At 34.7% G+C, this 21382-nt stretch overlaps 1 protein-coding gene across 1 annotated transcript in view; it reads left to right on the top strand.

Moving 5' to 3' along the window:
• The window catches only part of LRP1B (LDL receptor related protein 1B), a 1597029-nt gene that overhangs the window by 1495682 nt on the left and 79965 nt on the right, over positions 1 to 21382 (top strand). Inside the window, exons 78-82 of the mRNA XM_074363587.1 lie at positions 7807 to 8030; positions 9083 to 9189; positions 16768 to 16884; positions 18569 to 18742; positions 20269 to 20394. Coding sequence (XP_074219688.1) covers positions 7807 to 8030; positions 9083 to 9189; positions 16768 to 16884; positions 18569 to 18742; positions 20269 to 20394 — 748 coding nt within the window. The remainder of the gene's footprint in view (positions 1 to 7806; positions 8031 to 9082; positions 9190 to 16767; positions 16885 to 18568; positions 18743 to 20268; positions 20395 to 21382) is intronic.

Genomic DNA, 21382 nt, shown 5'->3' with positions numbered 1-21382 from the left:
TAACTGAAGTCCATTCTAAAGGAAGGTAATTTTTAATATGATCTTTTTTTAGAAATCATGAAGGGAATTCTCTTCTGTAATCTGTGAAAATGGTTGGAATAGTAATAAGGAGTGCAAATTTAAATTTCAAATGCAGACTAAGTTATTTATAGATAGAAATGCTTATGATTTTCTACCCCCACCCCGGGCTATACAAAATGGATAGATTTTTTTTCCTCTAAGAAAATTAAATAATTTAAAACTTAAAAGACTGACATGATTCAATCTACATGTAAAGCATAATGATATTTCTGAATTTGAATTTTAGTAGTCAGAACAGAATATGATAGCTTCATGCAACAATTATACATACTTCCTGGCAATTTATCATTTATAGTATGAAATACTGTGCAGCAAAGCACATGATGGCAAGCACTATAAAGTAGGTCAATGCTTAGAAAAATGCAAATGATTTTAAATATGCAGATTAGATTTTTACCATTAAAGAACTAAATATTCCTGAGCAAAACAAATGGTTTATCTGATCTGCCTGATTTTGAGAAGTGTCTATGAGATGCCCTTTTTGGCATATTGTCTATTATGCAAAAGAGAATGTTCAGAATAAACATGTTTAAAATTTTATTCATTAATAATTATATCTTTTTCTCAAAAAGTTGATTAGACATTTTTTTTCCTGAAAAGCTTTTAACAAAATATTCAACTTTTTTTTCTTTAATAGGTTTCAATTGTAATTGGAGTCCTAGCTCTAAACCTCATACCCAATATATGGGTCTGTGTGTACATCTTAAACACACACACACACACACACACACACACACACACACACACATACATGCACACAGAGACACATGTGCACATAAATTTAAAGGTATATGTATGTATCTGCACATAAACGTGTGTGTGTATACAAATTTTATCAAAAACTTCAAAGTCTTGTTTTTAGACATTTGGGTAGTGGTAAAAACTGATCCTTTATATTTTTAATGTCTTTTCTTCATTATTATAAATTTATGGCAACCATTATAACTCGTTGAAACTGCCTATACTTTCTCAGCAAGAATACTTTTAAAACCATTTAAGTTTATTCAAACCAGTCAACAACTAAAATAATTTATTATGATTACTTTGGAATAGGTCTAAACTATTCGATATTACATTATTGCCATTTTGTGGCTTGATTATTGTAGATTGCATAAGACAGGCACTCAATAGCACATACTGATTTGAGTTAAACAGTTCTGGAAGAGTTGTAATCGCTATTCAAAATGTTACTGATCATAAATCTTAAAAGACTATACAAAACACATGATTCTATAGCTGATAGTACTCAGGAAGTTATTAATCAGAGTATATAGCATTTTAAGGTGAACCAGTCAGGTTTTATTCATTCATACTCATAAAGTTTTATTTCAAGAGTTCTGATGGTTTTAGGTTTGGTGTTGGGTTCTTGGGACACATTGAAGATAACAGAATCTTGTCCTCATGAAGTTTATATTCTATGGAATAAAGATGAAATCAAGTAATCTCATAAATAAATAAATACAAAAAAATTCCACTTTTAGAAAGTGTATTGAAAGGAACAAAAAATGAACTAAGAGAGAAACACTTGAATGTTGTAGGTTTTGGGTAGGATGATCAATAAAGGCACATTTGAAGAGAGGAGATACAAGCTAAGACCTGAAAGAGGTGAAGGAGGTAATGCCATTTTATTTATACCTACTAATGCAAGGTCTTTCCTGAAATGTTCTCTTGGCCTAAAAGGTTCTTCAGCCAGATATCCTACATGACTCAATTCCTGAAGTCCTTCAAGTTTTTGCTCAAATTGCTCAAACTTCTGAATGCATAACTTTGATAATTGCACTCTTTTGCCCTACTCCAATCTTGGGATCCTCAGTGCCCTGCTCTTTTTCATTTCCATAGTACTTACCTTTTTTCACTGCCATATAATTTATTCATCTGTTATCTTTATTATCTATTGTCTGCTTCAGCTTGCTATAGATAAGTTCCCAGATGGCAGGGTGTTTTGTTTTGCTTTTTCTATTTTGACCACTACTGCAAGCCTAGCATATAGAACAGGGCCTGTCATAAAGTAGGTCCATTTTTTTTTTTATTAGAAGCAATAAATGAACATCTTGGGTGTACATGACAGTAGCAATACTGATTTTCAAAGTTATCTTTTACAAGTTCTTCTCATCATTGGTATTCAATTCATTGCAAGTTTAAATATTTTTATCTCCAGATAAATCTTGTTTTTATCCACTTTTGTTTCACAAAAACCTAGGTTAAACTTTCACATTCTTCCTTCTAAAGTCCATTGAATAAGCCTCCTCTGAATTTCCTGTATCCACTTTTGGTCCCCAGATCCAAGCCATTCTTCACACCATAGTTAAAATAATCTTAGAACATTAATCTCATCATCATGGCTTCCTACTTAGACCTTTCTAATGGATTTCCATTGAAAAATCATTGTTTTACAAGCCTCTCCCTGGTGCTTAGCCTCACCCCCCCACACCCCTCCCATCTTGTCACACACCTATGAACATACACGTATACAACAGCAAACACACATTTTTTTCAAGCTATAGGTGAGTCATATTTCATTTACAAGAAGCAACTTCTCTTCAGAATCTTTATACATGCAATTTCCTCTGCTTCCCTCAATTATCCTTATGAATGAAAGCTCCTTTATTAAGAAGACATCACTTTCATTATTATGATGATCATTGAAATTGGTCTTGGTCTTATTTAGGCATTAGCAATCTCAGCCTGCATAACTTATTTCCAGGTCTTCCTAAAGGCCTAATTGAACTAACTGTTATGGTTTGATAGTGCAGGGTCACAGAAAGATTGACTACCATCTAAAGAATGTCAATTGTATGCCCAGAAAGTGGTCTACAAGGTGACCTCATTATTATTCCAGGTTCTGTTTAGACCTAGAAATTGAGTTGCTGGTTTACCTAGGGAGTAATGAAACAGCAGGAAACTAAGTTTAATGAATCAGGCAAGAAAATTATGTATAAAACTCAACGTTATGAATATGTACACACACGCATATATATTCATAATTTGAATGACTTTGATGGATGAAAGGCATTGAACTGTAAGATTCCAGTATCTTCTTAATTTTAAAGTTAGAATCCACTTAAAAGTTTTTTTTTAACTTAAAGGTTGTCCTCAACCTACCATTTTGCAATCGTGACTTTTAGATAGCTCTGCATTACATCTCATTTGTGATGCTTGTTTAAATTGTAAATATCAGAAGGCACCTTGCTTTCTTTATTTCAAATTATAGGGGAATAATGTCAATATTGGCCCCATAAGTACCCAAATTTTTTTCACTTACCTACTAATGGATGAAAATTCATAAGTAGCATCAGATACATCCTTAAGGCTATATAAAATATAGACTTACATAGAATGAATAATATTTAAGGTGTTATATAATTTAGTGTTTAGCAGCTAAGGACTTTTACTGACCATCTAATCCAAAGCTTTTATTTTTTAATGCTGCATCATTTATAAACTATTCTTAAACCAAGTTTCTGATTCAAAATACTGTGTGCTTTATAGTCTTCCATGGTATCTTTTGTTTAGCTGATAGTGTGAATGAAGGTTTTGAGAGCGGTTTTGCTTATTACGGAGTGTGGGTGGTAAATCGTAAATAATTTTAAAGAACACTGAGCATGTTTTTTAAAAATGATAAAATCACGTATAATATTGACCCTATCATCTAAAGACAAATTTAGTCCTTTCTGGAAATTGTCTGAGACTTATATACTTTTATTTGGTTTCCTTTTCCCCTAACAGGAGTTTGTGCCAGGTTGACATGGCCCTAATATAGATAAATATAGCCTTAAAATTATTCAGGTTGAAGTAATCTTTTCTTGAGAATAGAGTTTCATCCCTGAAGTGGTTTTGGAACTCTTACATATTATAGCTCTAAATATAACTTTTTCTTGGTTCTTTTTGGATTTCTCCATTGCCATGTGAGCTTGATTGAAATAATAAATATCTAGATATTTTATACTATTACTAAGCCACAAAATTTAATAATGTTCAGAGTTTATGTAGTCATTATTTTATTGTTATTGCCTGGTTTATGAGGATTTACTCTGATTCATATTTTGTGGACCAATATGTAAACAGGCTTATCATTCAGTGTCCCGCTACCCCTCCCCACCCCCCCCCACACAAGCTCTTAAGCCTGTCTTTACATCATTGGTTTTTAATAGTATCAAATCAGGGGTTAGTTAACTTTAGTAAAATGAACTGAATTTTCTTTTCTTAGATGTACACAAAGATAAAAATTATGAATGAAATGTGGCCCCTTTGATCTATCCTTGTGTTAACTATATTTTCTTAAAGCATAGTGTTAACTGTAGGAATTTTTGTTTAAACAAAGATGGTATTTCCATGGCTCACATGCTTGAATTCTCTCACTTTCCACTTTCCTTGGTTGAAAACTCACGTCACCAGTGACATATCTTTAGTTTACTGAAGCTGGGAGTGTGACTGAGCCTTACAATCCACAGCTGTAAAGATTTAGTAGTTTAAAGCAGTAGCCTCTAATTTTGCTATAATCAAGCTGCCAATTTTTCTGTAAGATTTTAAGTGTTCCATTCATTCAACTAATGTATCTCTATAAAGAAGAATGCCTCAGGCCTCAAAACTTTGGCTGTATTTGGAAAGCTTATTAGGAAAGAAATCATCTGTCTGGAGAAAGCAGTCGAAAAGTGCCTTCTACTTTGTGCAGCAATATGAGCAATGCCTTTTGTCGTCTGCAGGCTCTGAAACATGGCGTATTTCATTAGTGCCTCTCCTTCCCTGGCCTCTCTGTCTAGTGTGCTGGCCAAGGGGGCAAATGAGACTTTCATATTTTCTTCGTATTTCCAGTCTGATGTGTTTAGTTCTTTTGTTTTCTTTCCAGTCTCTTTAGAGGCAAATGGCTTAACTTTCCTGCTTGCTTTTCATGTCAGACTCCATTCAATGCCAAGAACCTCGGTTTACGTTACCTGTCTCTTCCCACTTTTTAATATGTAACTGATTGATTTTGCACTTCTCCATAAATTGTCTGCACATTACACCAAGATCCAATAGTAATTTGCCTTTAACTCTCCTACCAACATCCATTCAATAGGAGAGCCCCTTTTATATGGCTAATTTTATTCACAGTCCTGGTCAAGCAGTGAGCAATACAAAGGGATTCTTTCTTTCCTGTAGAACTCACTAGAAAGGTGGTTTCCTAATTTGACCAGCCCATGGGTTCCTTTACAATAGGACCAGCCTGTTGCAGTCTTGTTGGTGGTCAGTTCTGCTCTTTTCAGTGTGAAGCACTATCGAGCATTCCATATGAGTCACTGAGAATGAACACCTAGTAGCATCTTTCCCCTACTGCCCTTATTCTCTAAGAGTTCTCTTGTCACTGATGATTCATGACTTTAGGTTGAGTTTATTGGGTGGCCATCCTTTGCCCTGTGTTCTAACTGCTTTAGTTCACATTGGAACAACATTAGGGATTCCTTGATCAAGGAACCAGAGAATAACTGTATATAGATTTAAATGGCTCTATAACTCATCAATATCTCTTGTGCCTAACAGTGAAAAGTAACCTTTTCCCCTTTCCTTATATGTCCTTCACTATAGTAATGTGACCTAAATTTAACATATCCTTCTGGAATTCACTATTAATAGAATTTTCACCAGACAGCTTGCCTGAAAAAATCAAACTTCTGAATGTTTTATGATCATTAGGAATTTGGCTTCTTAATTGTCAGTAGTCCATCTTTAGAAATATAGAATAGAAAGATAATCAGCCTTTTTTTTTTTTTGAGCATGAGTAAAATAAAATGAAAACCTTAAATTTAACAAAGTGAAATATAGCACAAAATATGTCCTGTTTTAGCAAGGATACCATTCATATAGAAAATCATGTATCTATATTAACATCTGATAAAGGGAAAATAGGTATTTTTCTATGTTCATGATAGATAACAGATTATCATCTTGTTTGCATGCTAAAAGTTTGCTCTCAGTGTTAAAAAATGACAAATATGTTCCAGCAGGCTTTGCACAGTTTATTATGGTTATTTTCTCCCATTGTCTCTCATGGTTAAAAATTTATGACTTACACTGACATGCCCACGCCATTTGTTGATATATTTACTTTTAAATGCTGCCAAATTGGAAGAAAATACAGTTAATTTAAATGATACTGGAACACTTGAAAATGATTTTGTGGCTTGGCTGGGACAAGTCTCTATATTCTGCTCATTTATGAATATTATTTATATGGCATGTTTACAGCACATTGTATTGCAGAGTGCTTTTCATTTTACTTCAGTTAGCTATAAGACATCACTGGGTAGATGGATAGTATTTATCATTGCAGTTGAGAAATAGGTACTGTAAAATCTCATAATTTTAGTTTTAAACCAATAGGCAAAAAATACTGATAATAAAGGTCCTTAGAAATTTCTATGGGTTCTGTGTCTAGTTCAAGCCATGTTTTCCTTTCTCTAGATCCCGGTAATCACACAGCAGGCAGTGACTTGCAATTCCTGTTTCTTGACATCACATATTCTTTTTGAGAAGTTCAGTTTCTTCTCTTTTAATCCAAAGTCCACTCCTTTGTAAAATGAGTTCATGACTAAATCACACAAGAAACTGTCATGTGTTAAAAACTCGTATTTCCACTGGTTGCCAGGTCCTAACAATGCTCTTACACATTGAATACATGTCTAGTTATAATCACCTTCAAATAATTGTTTCCATTCTTGATATAATACCCCTGAGAACTCCTTCTCACTTTTGGTTATGCACAATAAACCTGACCATGTCAAATTAATTACTACACGAGTTACTGCTCAAAGTGGTCAAGTTAATTGAAGGGCACAGAGCACACGTTATTTTCCTTGCTGTCTATTCCCAATGAACTCTCTTACCTTTGTCTCACAGTCATTCAGTAATACACTATTACATGGAAAATCCAGGCTCGGAGGTTTAGTATAAATGACGGAGATTGTAACTTTTGTCAAAAGGCATTCAAATACAGTATCTCTGTAAGTGTGTGTATTTGTATTAATATTCTTTTTCAGTTTTAATCACATTATGTATAGTAAGGATGCAGAGAAATTGGCACTTTCTTAAATTGCTGAAAAGAGTGAATATTGGTACTAACTCTGAAAAAAAAGTTCTAGCTGTATCTATTCAAGCCAAAAGACATGTACAGGAAAATTCATGATTTTAATTGTAATGGCCTAAAATTGTAAATGATCCAAATGGATATTGCCAGTAAAATGTTAAACAAATTGATGTATATTCATAAAATGAAATATTACCCAGAAATAAAAATAATTAATAACTGACATGCCCAGCAATATGGATAAATTTCACAGACATGATGCTGAGTCAAAGATGTCAGAAATGGAAGAGAATGATTCCTTTTATCTAGATTTGTTTAAGCTGATCTATGGTGTTAGACATTAGAACATGCTTACAGTAAGAGGAATCTAACTAGGAGAGGTTGCAGGTGAACCTTCTATAGTCCTGGAAATATTCTAGCAGGATGGTAGTTAAAAAGGAGCAGTGACAGGAAAAACTCCAGGGAGTTGTCTACTTAAGATTTGTGAAATTATGTATCCATAAAACTTAAGAATAAAATGAAGTATGTCAGGTATTTTAAGAATTTATGTAACGATGAACACCTAGCCATGTTACTATGATTCCCACACAATGTCAGTGTATGGATATAGAAAACTCCACCAATTTGCTTTTGAAAATACTGTTTGTTGTTTTGCTTTCTTTTAGTGTCCTGAATTTAAAAGGCCCAGGGACATTGCAGTGGACTGGGTTGCTGGCAATGTTTATTGGACTGACCATTCCAGAATGCACTGGTTCAGTTACTACACTACTCACTGGACCAGCCTGAGGTTCTCTATCAATGTAGGGCAGCTGAGTGGCCCCAACTGCACCAGGCTCTTAACAAATATGGCTGGAGAACCCTACGCTATTGCTGTAAATCCTAAAAGAGGGTAGGTGATGATTTGGTTATTTATATTTCCTGATAGGAGTATCCATTTTTAGAAACTGTCTGATCTGTGCTCTGTAGCGTTGTTTCTGCAGGAGTGTTCAACATGTAACAGATTCACAAGACTTCTGAAAATCTGTCTATTCCTGTGCAAAGGCGTGTCCTTTTCACACTAAATGGTGGAGCAAAATGTATTTTTTTCCTCAACAGTTGATACTTTATACATTTAGTGTATGTGTGTTTATGTGTGCTTTCAGAATAATGAAAGTGATGATTAAACATATAGCCACTATTCGTCTAAAATTGAATTTTTGAGGCATTAAATGTAATGTTAAACATATTAAGTATAGATTATTAGTGGTTTTGGCTATATCTGATAATTTAAAAATGGAGGCATATGTATGAACAAATTTAAACAATTTAACAGAAACATCTCCCTTATTTTACTTGATTTTTTTTCCTTTCTTTATTTTTTACTTATAAGCAATGACCAAAAATGAAATAGGAAAGTGTTGAATAAAAGTCCTAATCACCCAATAAAGTGGATCATTGGATCCAGAGTAAAAAGAGGCAAATGTAATTTACTCACTAGAATTGTGCAGTGTGGCATCTTGTAAGTGAGAAAACTATTTCTGTCTGAGAAAATAGTTACTTTATTGAAAAAAGAAAGCATTTATTGATGCATCTTCCATAATAAAATGGATATTCTGTCACAGCAAGAAGATAGTTTCAAGTGTTAGAAATATTTTTCTTCTCAAATTTAAAGGAAATTTTCAAAACTGAACTTTAGATATCAACTAGTGAACTACATACAGTGTGTCCTGCTAAACAGTGGCTCTCAAATTTTAGGGGATGGGTAAGACTGTTTAAAATGATTCCTGGGGCCCTCTCTTATAGGAGCTCACTCTGTAGGTTTAGAATTGGGTCCAGAAATCTGCTTTTTCAGGGACTCTAAGGTGATTCTGATGCATCTGGTCTGAAGAGATTCTGTTTTGGCGCAGAGTTGGGTTATAACAGCGCCATCACCAGGCTAACCGTCTTGACCTGTCTCTTCAGGATGATGTACTGGACTGTTGTTGGGGACCACTCCCACATAGAAGAAGCAGCCATGGACGGTACTCTGAGAAGAATTTTGGTACAGAAGAACTTACAGAGACCCACAGGTATAATACGTTTCCCACGCAGCCTGAAGTGTGAAGCATTATGCTACGTATAATAGCGTTGCCATTCTTTCTAGTTTCGTTGGTAATATAATCCTTTTTACAAGCAGATAAAATAATTTATAGTATGACTTTACAAAAGTCATTAACATTTCATGCCGTATTTTCCCAACTTGAAAGTCAGGTCCTTATCATACTGCCAGTGATATTATGGGGATATTATTTGAAAATTACCTAAGTTACAAGGCTATTAGTAGAATTTCACCTGCATGAAATTTTGACAATTTATAGCACTGTATTAGGGCATTTTTACAGCTACACGTTAATGATGTTAGACTACATGGTAATATTCCTGGAGGATAAGACAATAAATGGACAGAGAGGTGGGAAAATATAAATAATTTTTGTGAAAGACATTCACAGCTCTTTTCAACCTGGCTTTAATCTCCCTTCCAGCCACGTCACCTAAACCACCACTCCACACCCTCTGTACTTCCAGGACCACTCAGGAGCTCAGGGCTTTCTCTGCAGCCCTGTTCTTTCTCCCATGCCATTTTCCTTTCAGATCGCCCTTCTAGAATGCCCTTCCAACTTTTGTGCACCCAGATGCATCTTACCGATCTCATAAGGTCTAAATTGATTACTTATTTTCACACCACAGATGCCTTATAGATTTTGTGCATCCCTCCCACCCCCACCCCGTACATCCCCATCAAAAGGACACAGTACATTTTCTATAGCATATATTATTTAGCAATTATACTTTGTTGTGTCTTTCATAGCTGAAACTTTATACTTGGCACTTATGTATTTATTGCTTGTAATGTGCTTTCTGCCTTTTCCTCCAATTAGATTGGTTTTACTCTTACAGAAAGGAGCAATCCTTGGAATTTAGTTTATTTATGTAAGTGTCTCTATTCAGTAATTTAACAGATCCTAATTGAACACTCCCCTGGTACCAGAAATTGTTCCAGGTGCTGAAGGAACAAAATCATGCCCCTGTGAAGAGAGTTTCAATTCTCTTGAAACTTACCTTCTCAAAGAGGATAGAATGTATAGGATACCTCATGTCAGGTAGTTATGAGAGCTATAGAGAAAAAAAATTAAGGATGGACAGTTATGGGGGTATTTTAGTTATGATGATCAGAGAAGTCATGTCTAGATGTTGATATTTGAGAAAATAACTGAATAAAGAGAGATAGCAAGCTATGGGAATGTGAGGAAGAGCTTTCTAAGCAGAGAGAATGGCAAGTTAGGAGTTAGGAATGAGCTCAGCATGTGTGAAAAACAGCAATAATGTTATGACAGTGGGCCCTCCAAATTCATGGCAGGTTGAATCCACGAAACCCACAGATACCAAGGCTGGCCTGTACTATGCTGTTCTATGTACTGTGCTCATAAAACGTGAGCATCTGCAGGTTTTCGTGTCCACAGGGGATCCTGCCACCAGCCTTCTGCAGATACCAATGGACGGCTGTATGCCTAGAAGCACGTGAGCGGTGCGGGAGAATGGTTAGGGTGGCAAGGTGACCAGGGGCAGATCATCTAGGACCTGGAACTCCGTGATAAGGACTGGGTTCTATTGTAGTCTTAAGGGGAGCCATTGGCAGGTATTGAGGAGAGTAGCATAATCTGCTCAAACACTATTTTATTTCTTAAAGAACTTGGTACTTCTTTTTCTAAATATTTAACTATTTTAAGACTTATGAAAAGTTGCAAAATTAATAGGAACTTTTCTGATATTAACATCTTACATAGACATAGAATACGTCACCTGATTTTCATTTTAAGGAATGTCTGAGGAAGTAATATTTGGAATTGACAATTTCAGTATTCTTAGGAGGGAGCCTAAGACAGGGATTCTTATGAAGTTTATTTATGACGGGAGTGCTATTCAGCAGACAAATGTGAAAGATGGAGACAGAAAAGGAAACAGTCCCATAAGGCTATGTCTCGGATAAAGTCTGGCCTTGATTTGAATTAAAGGGTATGTACTTTGGAGAATAAGTCCCATGACAGGCAATGGGGTAAGCTTTTTGTGTGCCTCCTCAGTCACCGGTTGGCCTTTGGGCTTTAGATGTTCAATCAAGGCAATTGGTGTCAGTTGAGCTCAATTCACTGGAGAAGGAGAGCCAGTGTGAGTCCTTAGCTCCCAAAACAACAACTGGGGGTGGGTACCCCTACCTAGTAAAGGAAATTTGGTCTGGACACTGTAATGTCTCCTACATTTGGCCAAGTGAAAGGTGCATGTATTGAACATTTTCCACGTGCTAACCTCCTTGCTTAGTGCCCTGGGTAGCAATGATGAACATGGTACAGTCCTTTTCTCACTGAGTTTACATTCGAGAAAGAAAAAAACAAACGAGGCATGCTCAGTAGTAACTGCAGTTTCAGCATGTGAGAATTGTTACATACCGTATAATATCCTGGGAGGTCAGAGTCAAGAAAGATTATATTCAGTACAGGAAAACTATGTGAAAGGTGTCGCTTAAAGAAGTATTGAAAGGTGGACAGATAATCCATCATGGGGTAGATTTTATAAAGATATTCTTTGGAATCAGATATACCTGGTTTTGAATCCCCAGGGGTCACTTATTAGCTGTGAGGTCTCAGAAATGAACTCATCTTCAAAGGTTGACTTTACCATTAGCAAACCAAGGGATAATAATAGCTAACTAGAAATCTTGCTGTATGCATTAAATGAGCCAGGGACCATAATGTGGAGAATATGACATGTTCCATGATATTAAGAATCATGATAAACCTAGAAGAGGACAGGGTAGGTAATGTAAGATGAGCTGAGAATAGGGGGCTTTCAATGGGAAGGTGTTCAAGTATGATTTTTTTAGGCGATAACGAGCCACTATACCACTTTGATTCAAGGAGTATGTGAACAAGGTAAGTCTTCAGGCATATTGCTATGGTAGCTCTGTGCCAATGGAATGAATAGATACAGAGACCAAAAGGCCAGTTAACAATCCACTGAATGGTCCTGATGAGAGTGGAGAATAGCATAATTAGAATGATAACAGTGATATAAAAAGACCAGGGCTTATATGGGAAGCAAAGCAAAGTTAGCATTAGTAGCATTTATTGAATGGATATGAGAATACAGGAGGAGATAGGAAATGTCTCCAAGAGGGATTAAAAGTCAATAAATTAAAATTATTCTTTTGAGCATCTTCTTGTTGTCTTCCTTCATCTCTCCTTTCACTAAAAAAATATTGGATGCTCACTATGTACCAGGCACTATTAGTCTTTGGAAATGAGGATTTCTGCACTTAAGGAATTTATAGTCTAATATGGAGGTCTGTAGAAACAAAAGCAAAAATGTGAGTGTGTACGCGTGCGTGTGCATGCACATATATGCAAATGTATGTAAATATCCCTACTAGAAAAGGATGGAGTGCCTCAGAGGTGTCACTTTAATTATAGTGGAGAGCAATCGCTTTTGGAGTCTTGTGAAGATTAGTTGCTAAACCATATGAAGGAGTGGGAATAGGGAATGATGATGCAACACCAAGTGGAGAACAGGTCAGGAGAGCCCTGAAGTAGGAAGCAGAATTGAAGGAAAGCCAAATAGCATAATAAACAAATTGGAAAGTGACATGAAATAGGCTTAGGGAGGTGGATAGAGGCCAGCCCCTGCAGGCTTTAACCGGCCACGGCAAGTCCCACTGACTCACGTTAAGCAAATAACAGGATCTGGTCTGACATCCATAGGGACGTGCCAAGAAAGTAGCTGGTAGGAGCGTCTCTGCCGCATGTGTAATGGGCATAGTTTTCTTCTCAGCAATTCTGCCCTGAGAACTCCTGCCGCACTTACAGGAGTAGACTCCTAGAAGACATTTATTCATTCATTAGCTGATATTTATTGCATATCTAGTGTGTGTCATGCACAATGCTAGGCATTTGGAATATAGGAATGAGCTTGTGACCATCGATCCCTGCCTTACTAATGCTTGCATTCTCCTGGAAGGCAGAGGACTGAGATGGAGGACAGCAAAAATATTTTAAAAGTAAGTTATAAAGTAAGTTATGAGGTGTTTAGTACCATGGAGAGTAGAGTGAAAGTAGAGCAGGAAGAAGGGTCAGGGATGGGGAGGGTAGGTTGCATATAGCATCGTTTGATCATTCAAATAGGAGTTTGGAGAAGGTGGCATGTGTGATGCTGTCACTCACAGGCAAATGTTGCACTTGTAGACAGGACCCAACCTAAGTCAGTCAGATGGAGACACCTCACAGGTAATTGGAAAGTTTAGTTCTGGAGCTCAATGCAGAACTAGAAATTTAGTTTGGGGAATTAACAATGGAAAACTGATCACTCAAAGTTGCTGGAGTTGTTATAAGAAGCGTAATTTATATTCCGATTCAGTGAATTGTGTGCTGGTTGAGTAGCAGGCTTCATGAGAGCAGGAACATGATCTGTTTGATAGTTTGCTACATACCTAGTACTTGGCAGCGTGTGGTGCAAGGGAGTTACCTTATGAGTATGTGCTGGGTTAATGAATTCTGTGTCAGATAAGGATACTTTCCAGTTTTCACTTCTGTAGGAAGGTATGTAGAATTACATGAGTTTTACTTAAATACCATATTATTTGATATCTAAGAGCTTATTTATGTTGCCTTTAGCTCCTCCCAAATTGTGGCGATTTCTGAGAGAATAAAAAAGTACACACACTTGCCCTGGACCAGTCATAATTATCTGATTCATTCAGCAAATTCTTGGTCCTTGGCCAACAAAAGATCTCTATTTATAGATAAAAACTTAAGCATTATTTTTCAATTCCTTGATGCATTATTTTACTAACACTCATGCACATATATATGCAAAGCAACTGTAGCCTAGTTTGGAATCTAAGATTTTAAGTAGGCAACTTGTCTCAAAAATACTTTCAACAATTTTCTAAAAATAAATTTGACATAGTGCTAAATATTTTTAATTTTTCAGACCCCTCTTATCACCTCTTAAATCATGAATATGGTAGTATACACTTGCTGGTTATTGCTACCTTATAAATCTCAGCTTTCCCTTAACACAGAATGTGTGTAATCTTGTTCTCTCTTTCTGAAAATATAGTGATTTTAATTTATTGATCTCTCCCAGTCTTCTCCTTAAATATCACATTGGTACTGTAGTAATTCATCATAAGATTTTGCTTTTACCATTTTCTTTCTGCTTTTTAGAGCATAGTGGAAATAGGGAAACTGTGTGAAGGATCTTGGAAAATTTCAGAGTTCAACAAAAGTTAGATTCAAAAATCTCTAAAATGTAATAGTAGTCTTGGTATCATGGGAGATTTTAAGAAAATGACTACATGATTGGGTCATTATCATGCATTTCTAAAACTTAGTGAGCCTGTATTTTTGTCTTTCATAAAACTTCCAAATTGTGGTTCTATTATGCTTGATTAGAATAAGTATGGCATTTTATTTTGAATTTTCTGTACTTATACTCACTTGGTTCCAAATAGTCACCATTCCCATTTCAGATAAGAATGACTTTCTTGGGAATTGATTTTTTTTCCCCATTTTATTATTGCTTTTTTATTAAAGACAAAAAAGCAGATGTGATATTTTAAAGATATAGAAATGAACTTGTTCTTTCATATAAACTTGACTCTCATCTCTATAACAAAAAAAAAATAAGTTGATTCCTTTATTAACTTTTTAATTTAAAAAACTGTCTCTTTTATTAAAGGGCTTAAGGAAAAATCACAATCATCGATTTGTGGATTTGGGGGAATACAAATGCCACTCATCTAAAAGCTTTGTTATATAATTTTTATTTGGATGTAATTCCATCCAAGATAGTACAGTATGAGACCAGAGTTGACAAACGTGTGTGTATGTTTTAAGCCTAGACTAATTATGCAACAATATGACACTTTTGAGAAATTTTTATTGCTCCTGAATCTGAAGAAACAGTGTTGGTAATTAAATTGGATTACACATTCATTGTTTTCTTCTTTTATGTGATTAACAAATTTAATATTCAGAGGCAAAGACCAATTTTGTTGGGGACAGCTTTTTTTTTTTTTTAATCTCCTTCTTTACTGTATTACAGTAGTGGGAGAGAAAGAAAAATATTTTCAACCTTTCTTTGATAGCTGTTTTGAAATAGAATGGTGGTAGCAGGAAACAATCATTTTATGGTTCATGTTACCCATAACTGTACATGAAGAAGCAAAAACATAATTCCCAACATGAGTCCAGATAGCAAATTAATCATCGAGCAGAAACTAGTAAAACACAGACCACTTGTTTTAATCATTAAGTCACTTCTCAGAGGCTGATTGGGCATAAAATATCTTTATATTATAATTGAGGAGCAATATTTATGTTTCATTTGATTGCATTTGGGATAGATCTACATACTTAACTGAAGAATTATTCCCAAGTGATTTTCACCATGATATGTTTTCATTCTGATTGTTCAGTCTTGGTCCATCTACACAGGAATACAATTAATGTCAACTCAAAAATACTTTTCATTCAGTTGCCTTGCCATTGAGATGTACCTGTTTTTTTCAACCAATGATCTGATTCAGAAAGTTCTTTGTGATTCAGATGCCAAAAGTATTTCAATTGCATTGTACTATCAAAGTATGTAATATACAATATCTAAAGACTAGCTATGTCATGAGAATTAAATATCCACAGCAGTGAAGATTTATTATAGAATCACATGTCATGCATCTTACCCTTCTATACTAAAGGAAGTTTACTTAAGATACTCTATGTGTTGATATTTTTGTAAGAAGATACTGGCTGGATTCCAATCACATTATGAAATAAAAAATTAAAAAGTGAATCAAGAGAAAAACATTATTTTTTACTACATGTTATTTTAGTCCATGGATAGTCACTAACAGATACTGATGATAAAAAGATAGACAGGCAGTCTCAGAGCAAATTAATGAATAGAGTGAAAAAAAAATAAAGTAGAAAATTTAAGTATAACTAGAACCTTAATTAAGGAATTTACTAATCGTTCTTCCCTACTGTAAACATCAATCTTTAGTCAGTTTAAACTTCAGCATGCACACAAGTATCTCATAACACTGTAAACCAACTCCAAATGAGTGAAAATATCTTACAATTAAGCCTAGAACCTTTTATGTTCCGAGAAATGCACCTGCATGAAGAGATTCAAAATGTAACTAATTACACTGAATTGTTTTAAATAATGGTTAGATAAGTGATGTAAATGATGAATTAATTCTGTGTGTACTATAAAGATAAAAACAAAAATATCATGGAGAAGTCTTTTAGAAAATAACCATAATTAAGAAACTAGTAAGTGTGGAAAGATATTTACGGTAGCTTTTCCGGTGTGAAGTAAGAATTTTTGCTGCAGTTCATTAAATAAATTCTATGTAGTCTATCCACATGTATTTCAAGACAAGGATTAAGGTATTTCATTTTTTCTGGTTTTTGCACTACCATGATGTAGACTGGGTAATTTCCAAGATGTCTGAAGAAAAATGTCAATTATAATAATATAGTAAAGAGCAAAAGCATAATTTTAAATAATCTCAAACGTGTTGCTGTTATTTGTCGGTGTTGTTGATTCTGCAGGTCTGGCTGTGGACCATTTCAGTGAGCGGATATACTGGGCTGACCTTGAGCTCTCTGTGATTGGCAGTGTTCTGTATGACGGCTCTGATTCAGTAGTGTCTGTCAGCAGCAAACAAGGTGTGTGAAGTGCTTTTGTTTTTGCTTTTAATTATTATCATCGAGAGGGTTACCTAATGAAACATAAAGATAAGTACGGAAGCTTTATGTTCTGGATTTCCTCGAATTCTTTCTATTTTCAACTTGTCGCTCTTACAGTGTATTACAGTTTTCATTCCTACTAGAATAACAAAGACTTCAGGCCAATAGAACTCATTTGACTCTAAGACAAATGTGGTGCTTTGCTGTCCAGATTCAGAAAATACTCACTCTGTTTGTTGCTTCTGTGGATATCCTGTTCTGAGCAGAACCCTTCAAGTAGTGCCTGTGAACACTAATTTTTATTTTAAATTGCAGTGATGAGTAGGAGACGAGTTACTGTGTATAGTAGAACATCATAGTAGCAATTATTTATATAGGTAATTGATAGATGCTGTCATCTACGTGAAAAGTGGTGTGTAAAAATGACACCTTAGCTCTCCCATGAGCGACTGCAGAATCCACCTGTGCTCTTCTTTTTCAGCGCCCCTTTCTTCTCTCCATCTCTGTATCTACCTCCAATTTTTCACTCTCATTTTTGGCCCCCTTCTATGCCTCATGCATTCTGTGCCTTCCAATCTCAGTTCTTTCTGCTGAATCTAATTTCTTTCCCTTCTGTTTTGCTTTCCCTTTCCTACCAAAACCGCTTACCTTATTTACCACAAATTGTTCACAGTGCATACTTGAATTTTTTACATTTACATGTTATGTTTACTGAATATTACATTGCTTCTTGTTGTCTTTTGAACAAAAGCAGAGAAGTTGCAAGAAAAATTGTTGCATTGAACTTTCATTGTACCTTTACCAAAAGTGTGTGTTTTTGCTATGGTAACTCTAGATAGAGAAAAACTCCACCTTCATGTAATTGATTACAATAAAGTTAACCACTTTCAGGTTAAGTGTACATTTTACTATTTTAAGAAACACTAAAGAAAAATATATAAGTTAAATGGCATTTTAGGTTTTATAACGTTTAGATAATAAATATAATGTTGTCATTTTACTTGTTATAAATGTCAGTACCAAAAGTTAGATTTTTTAAAATAAAATCTCTTAAAATAGTAGCCATTTCTTAAAATGTGAAAAATTACAGGCTTTATTATTGTTAGTCAAACAAGTCATATGTATGTTTACCATTTTCCTGTTTTCTTTATCCCATGTCTAAAACAGAAAACAGTGATGTCAAATATTTTGGGGGATTTTACTGTTTAAAATCAACTCCTGGTTGCTTGATAAAATTGTCATCCAGGCAATCTAATTTGACCATTAATTTGATACAGAACACAAATTAAGAATTTTGTGAACTCCTGTTTGTATGCAATGGATAACATTGGCCTGTAGGCTTTTCTTTTATTTGCAAACTGTACAGCAGAGATTACTCTGCATGTAATAAGCCCCCGGGCAGACGCTTTGTGGTGGTAAAGATGATTAAAGTGATGATGAAAATTTTCTTATGTTCTGAGTGACAAGTTATAATATCTCACATATTTCTACTGCTATGAAATTAATCCTAATAACTTTACACCTAATATTGAAAATATTCTAATTATGAAAGTTTTTTAAGAACAGGAATAAGATTTTCTATAGGATCTTGGATAAACTTAGTTTTCTTAAGTCTGAGCATTTATACTGCAACTTTTATAACTCAACTTTTTTAAAATCCTAGGCTTGTTACATCCGCATAGGATTGATGTCTTTGAAGATTATATATATGGTGCAGGACCTAAAAATGGTGTATTTCGAGTACAAAAATTTGGCCATGGTTCTGTAGAGTACCTAGCTTTAGATGTTGATAAAACAAAAGGAGTTTTGATTTCTCATCGCTATAAACAACTAGACTGTAAGTATAATATTTTATACTACTGTCTATATTGGTAAAGTTTCTTATAACTCTCAAAATAAAGTGTTTTAAAATTCTTAACTATATCCATGGCTTAACCCCAGTAAGTTAAGTCACTTTAATTTTGATATCACCAGCCTTTTCAAATTACCAAAGACAAGATATAAATAATGCAAAAGTTTCTATTTCTGCCATGAAAGATATGAAAATTTCAGGATTTGGCTGTGTTTTCATGGAATTAGAATTAACTTTGTTATAAAAATTTGTCTCATTATGTTTCTTCTAAGTTCTTAACAAAACTTTGTGAGTCTTTAGACAAACCATGCAAGTAAGGAAATTTGTTACTAATAACCAAGTAACAATTACAGCTTTAACATTTCATCTTTAAAAGTATCTGAGGAGAACTGTTCCCAAGGTTGAATTTTCTCTGATGGTTTATCATTTTTATTGTTGCTTGAGTTCACTCTTCAAAACACTGTTCAAGATTTACTTATAATTATTCTTTGTGGCAAATAAAAAGGACTTTCACCTCATTTGGTATGATAACTGGAAAGGTAACAATTGATATTTAACCAAGTCAGTTTTTGGAAGTAGATTAAAACAACATATATCCCCCTAGAACCTTCCTGAAATTCTATTCAAGGTTTTGCTGCTCTTTACCAATGATCTGAGGTTTCAAGTTTCCCAGGTTACTATGAGGACATCCCCTGGCATTCTCTCTCATCCTCTAGTTCTGTTTCATTCATATTCATAGTCAAATATTGCCACCTTCATAAAATGTAAGTAAATGAAATTCTGCCCTAAATATAATAGGCGTTTGAGTGGTGGATCCTTCAGAATGAGAGCCACTATCATAGTCACCATTTCACTAACTAGATGCCATTTTCACTTCATCCTAATGGGATTCTGTATGGAAAGCCATGCAGATGACTGCAGAGGATACTGATGAGATAGAAATTTAGACAAAAGTAAATGTGACACACATTTATCCATGGGCACAAACTTCTATCTGATGGAAAGGAAATTGTGTTAAACATGGTTTTTAGGGGAAAGAAGCATACGTTTTGTTTGTGTTCTGACAGACAACTGCATATGGATTTTAAGCCTTTGTAAATACCAGGGAGAATTGCTTCTGTCTGCTAAACCAGTCTTGAAACTATCTAAAGTGAGGTTAGATCCCAAAGACTCCAGATGGCTTTACTTTTTACAACAGCCCCAATTACACTTCAGTATCTCAGACCAACTCTTTTGTCAAGCGAAGCGTGGCAAAGTGTGTGTTTGAATAATTTCTTCTCCCCTGTGGGAAGCATAAATTAGGGTAAAATTTCTATTAATGGTGGGCGTTGGGTAGTGGTTTCTTTTCAGCTGTAAAGGAGAATGGTAATATTGAAATGAAATGCTCCCAGTAAAAATTTGATGTGATTTCTTTTTAACATTGCTAATTCATCATTTCACCTTATTAGATTTTATTTTTTTGAAACCTGTTGTACTCATAATTATGTGTTTCTTTCTTTCCTTTTGTTCAGTACCCAATCCATGCTTAGATTTAGCATGTGAGTTCCTCTGTTTGCTGAATCCTTCTGGGGCCACCTGTGTGTGCCCAGAAGGAAAATACTTGATTAATGGCACCTGCAATGATGACAGCCTGTCAGGTAATAAAATTCATTATTCTGTAAATAATTAGTCTGTACAATAAGTGTCCACAACTGTTGAAACTGAGCAGAATTAGCTACTCAGCCATCAGTACAGGCTCCTTGATACCACTGGTTCTTGAACACCTGTGTAAACTGTTCTTTTCTCTGACGATGACTTCCTATCAATTCGTTCTGCATTTATTCAAAGCTGCATTGAGTACTTACTGTGCATTGAAGAGTAGATTGAGAACTTTGAAGTCACACACAGAATCAAGAGACCTTTTTATGTAGCTCTTGTAAAAATAAGAATAATGATACTTCTGAGGGTGCCATTCTGCTATAAGTTTAAACCCAACTCCCAAATCCATTGATTCATTTAGCAGCTTTATATTGAACACCTTTTGTGTGCCAGTGCTAATTTTAAAACCAAGGATTAATTTAGAAACTAAGCCTTAGTTTCCTCTGTGTAAAATCTGATTAGCAATAAATAGCGCAACAACTACTACTAATAATAAGTATCTTGAGGGCATTTGAGCAAAGCATAAGCACTCATTCAGAAACGAAGGACTAATTTAGAAAGAAAACAAAAAATACTTCTTCACTCAGAGAGTTATATTTTAGAAGGTAGACTTTGGAATAGACATTTGAAAACTTGAAGCGTCATTTCAAATTCTGGCACATTTTAAATAGAAATAAAATAAAATAAAATAAAAAAGTAAAGTAAAATAAAATAAAATAAAATAATAAAATAAAAAAATAAATAAAATAAAATAAAAAAATTTATAGTGTGATGGGAAAGGGAAAGAAGAGATGTCTCCTGGATATCCAGATAGACTTTCAATAAGTTTCCTCATATTCAAGACATTAGCCATAATGGGAAAAAAAATGGTACTAAGAGAAAAGAAAATCAATAGTCATTAATTTTATGTCACAGACCAAAATGCAGTGCTGCAAAATCACTTTTGAGAGTCACCACAAACATTTTTCAACTAAAATACATGCTCTT

This window comes from Camelus bactrianus, chromosome 5 (genome assembly GCF_048773025.1).
Source record: "Camelus bactrianus isolate YW-2024 breed Bactrian camel chromosome 5, ASM4877302v1, whole genome shotgun sequence".
In the NCBI taxonomy this organism is placed as follows: domain Eukaryota; kingdom Metazoa; phylum Chordata; class Mammalia; order Artiodactyla; family Camelidae; genus Camelus; species Camelus bactrianus.
This window is presented reverse-complemented; position numbering and strand designations above follow the sequence as displayed.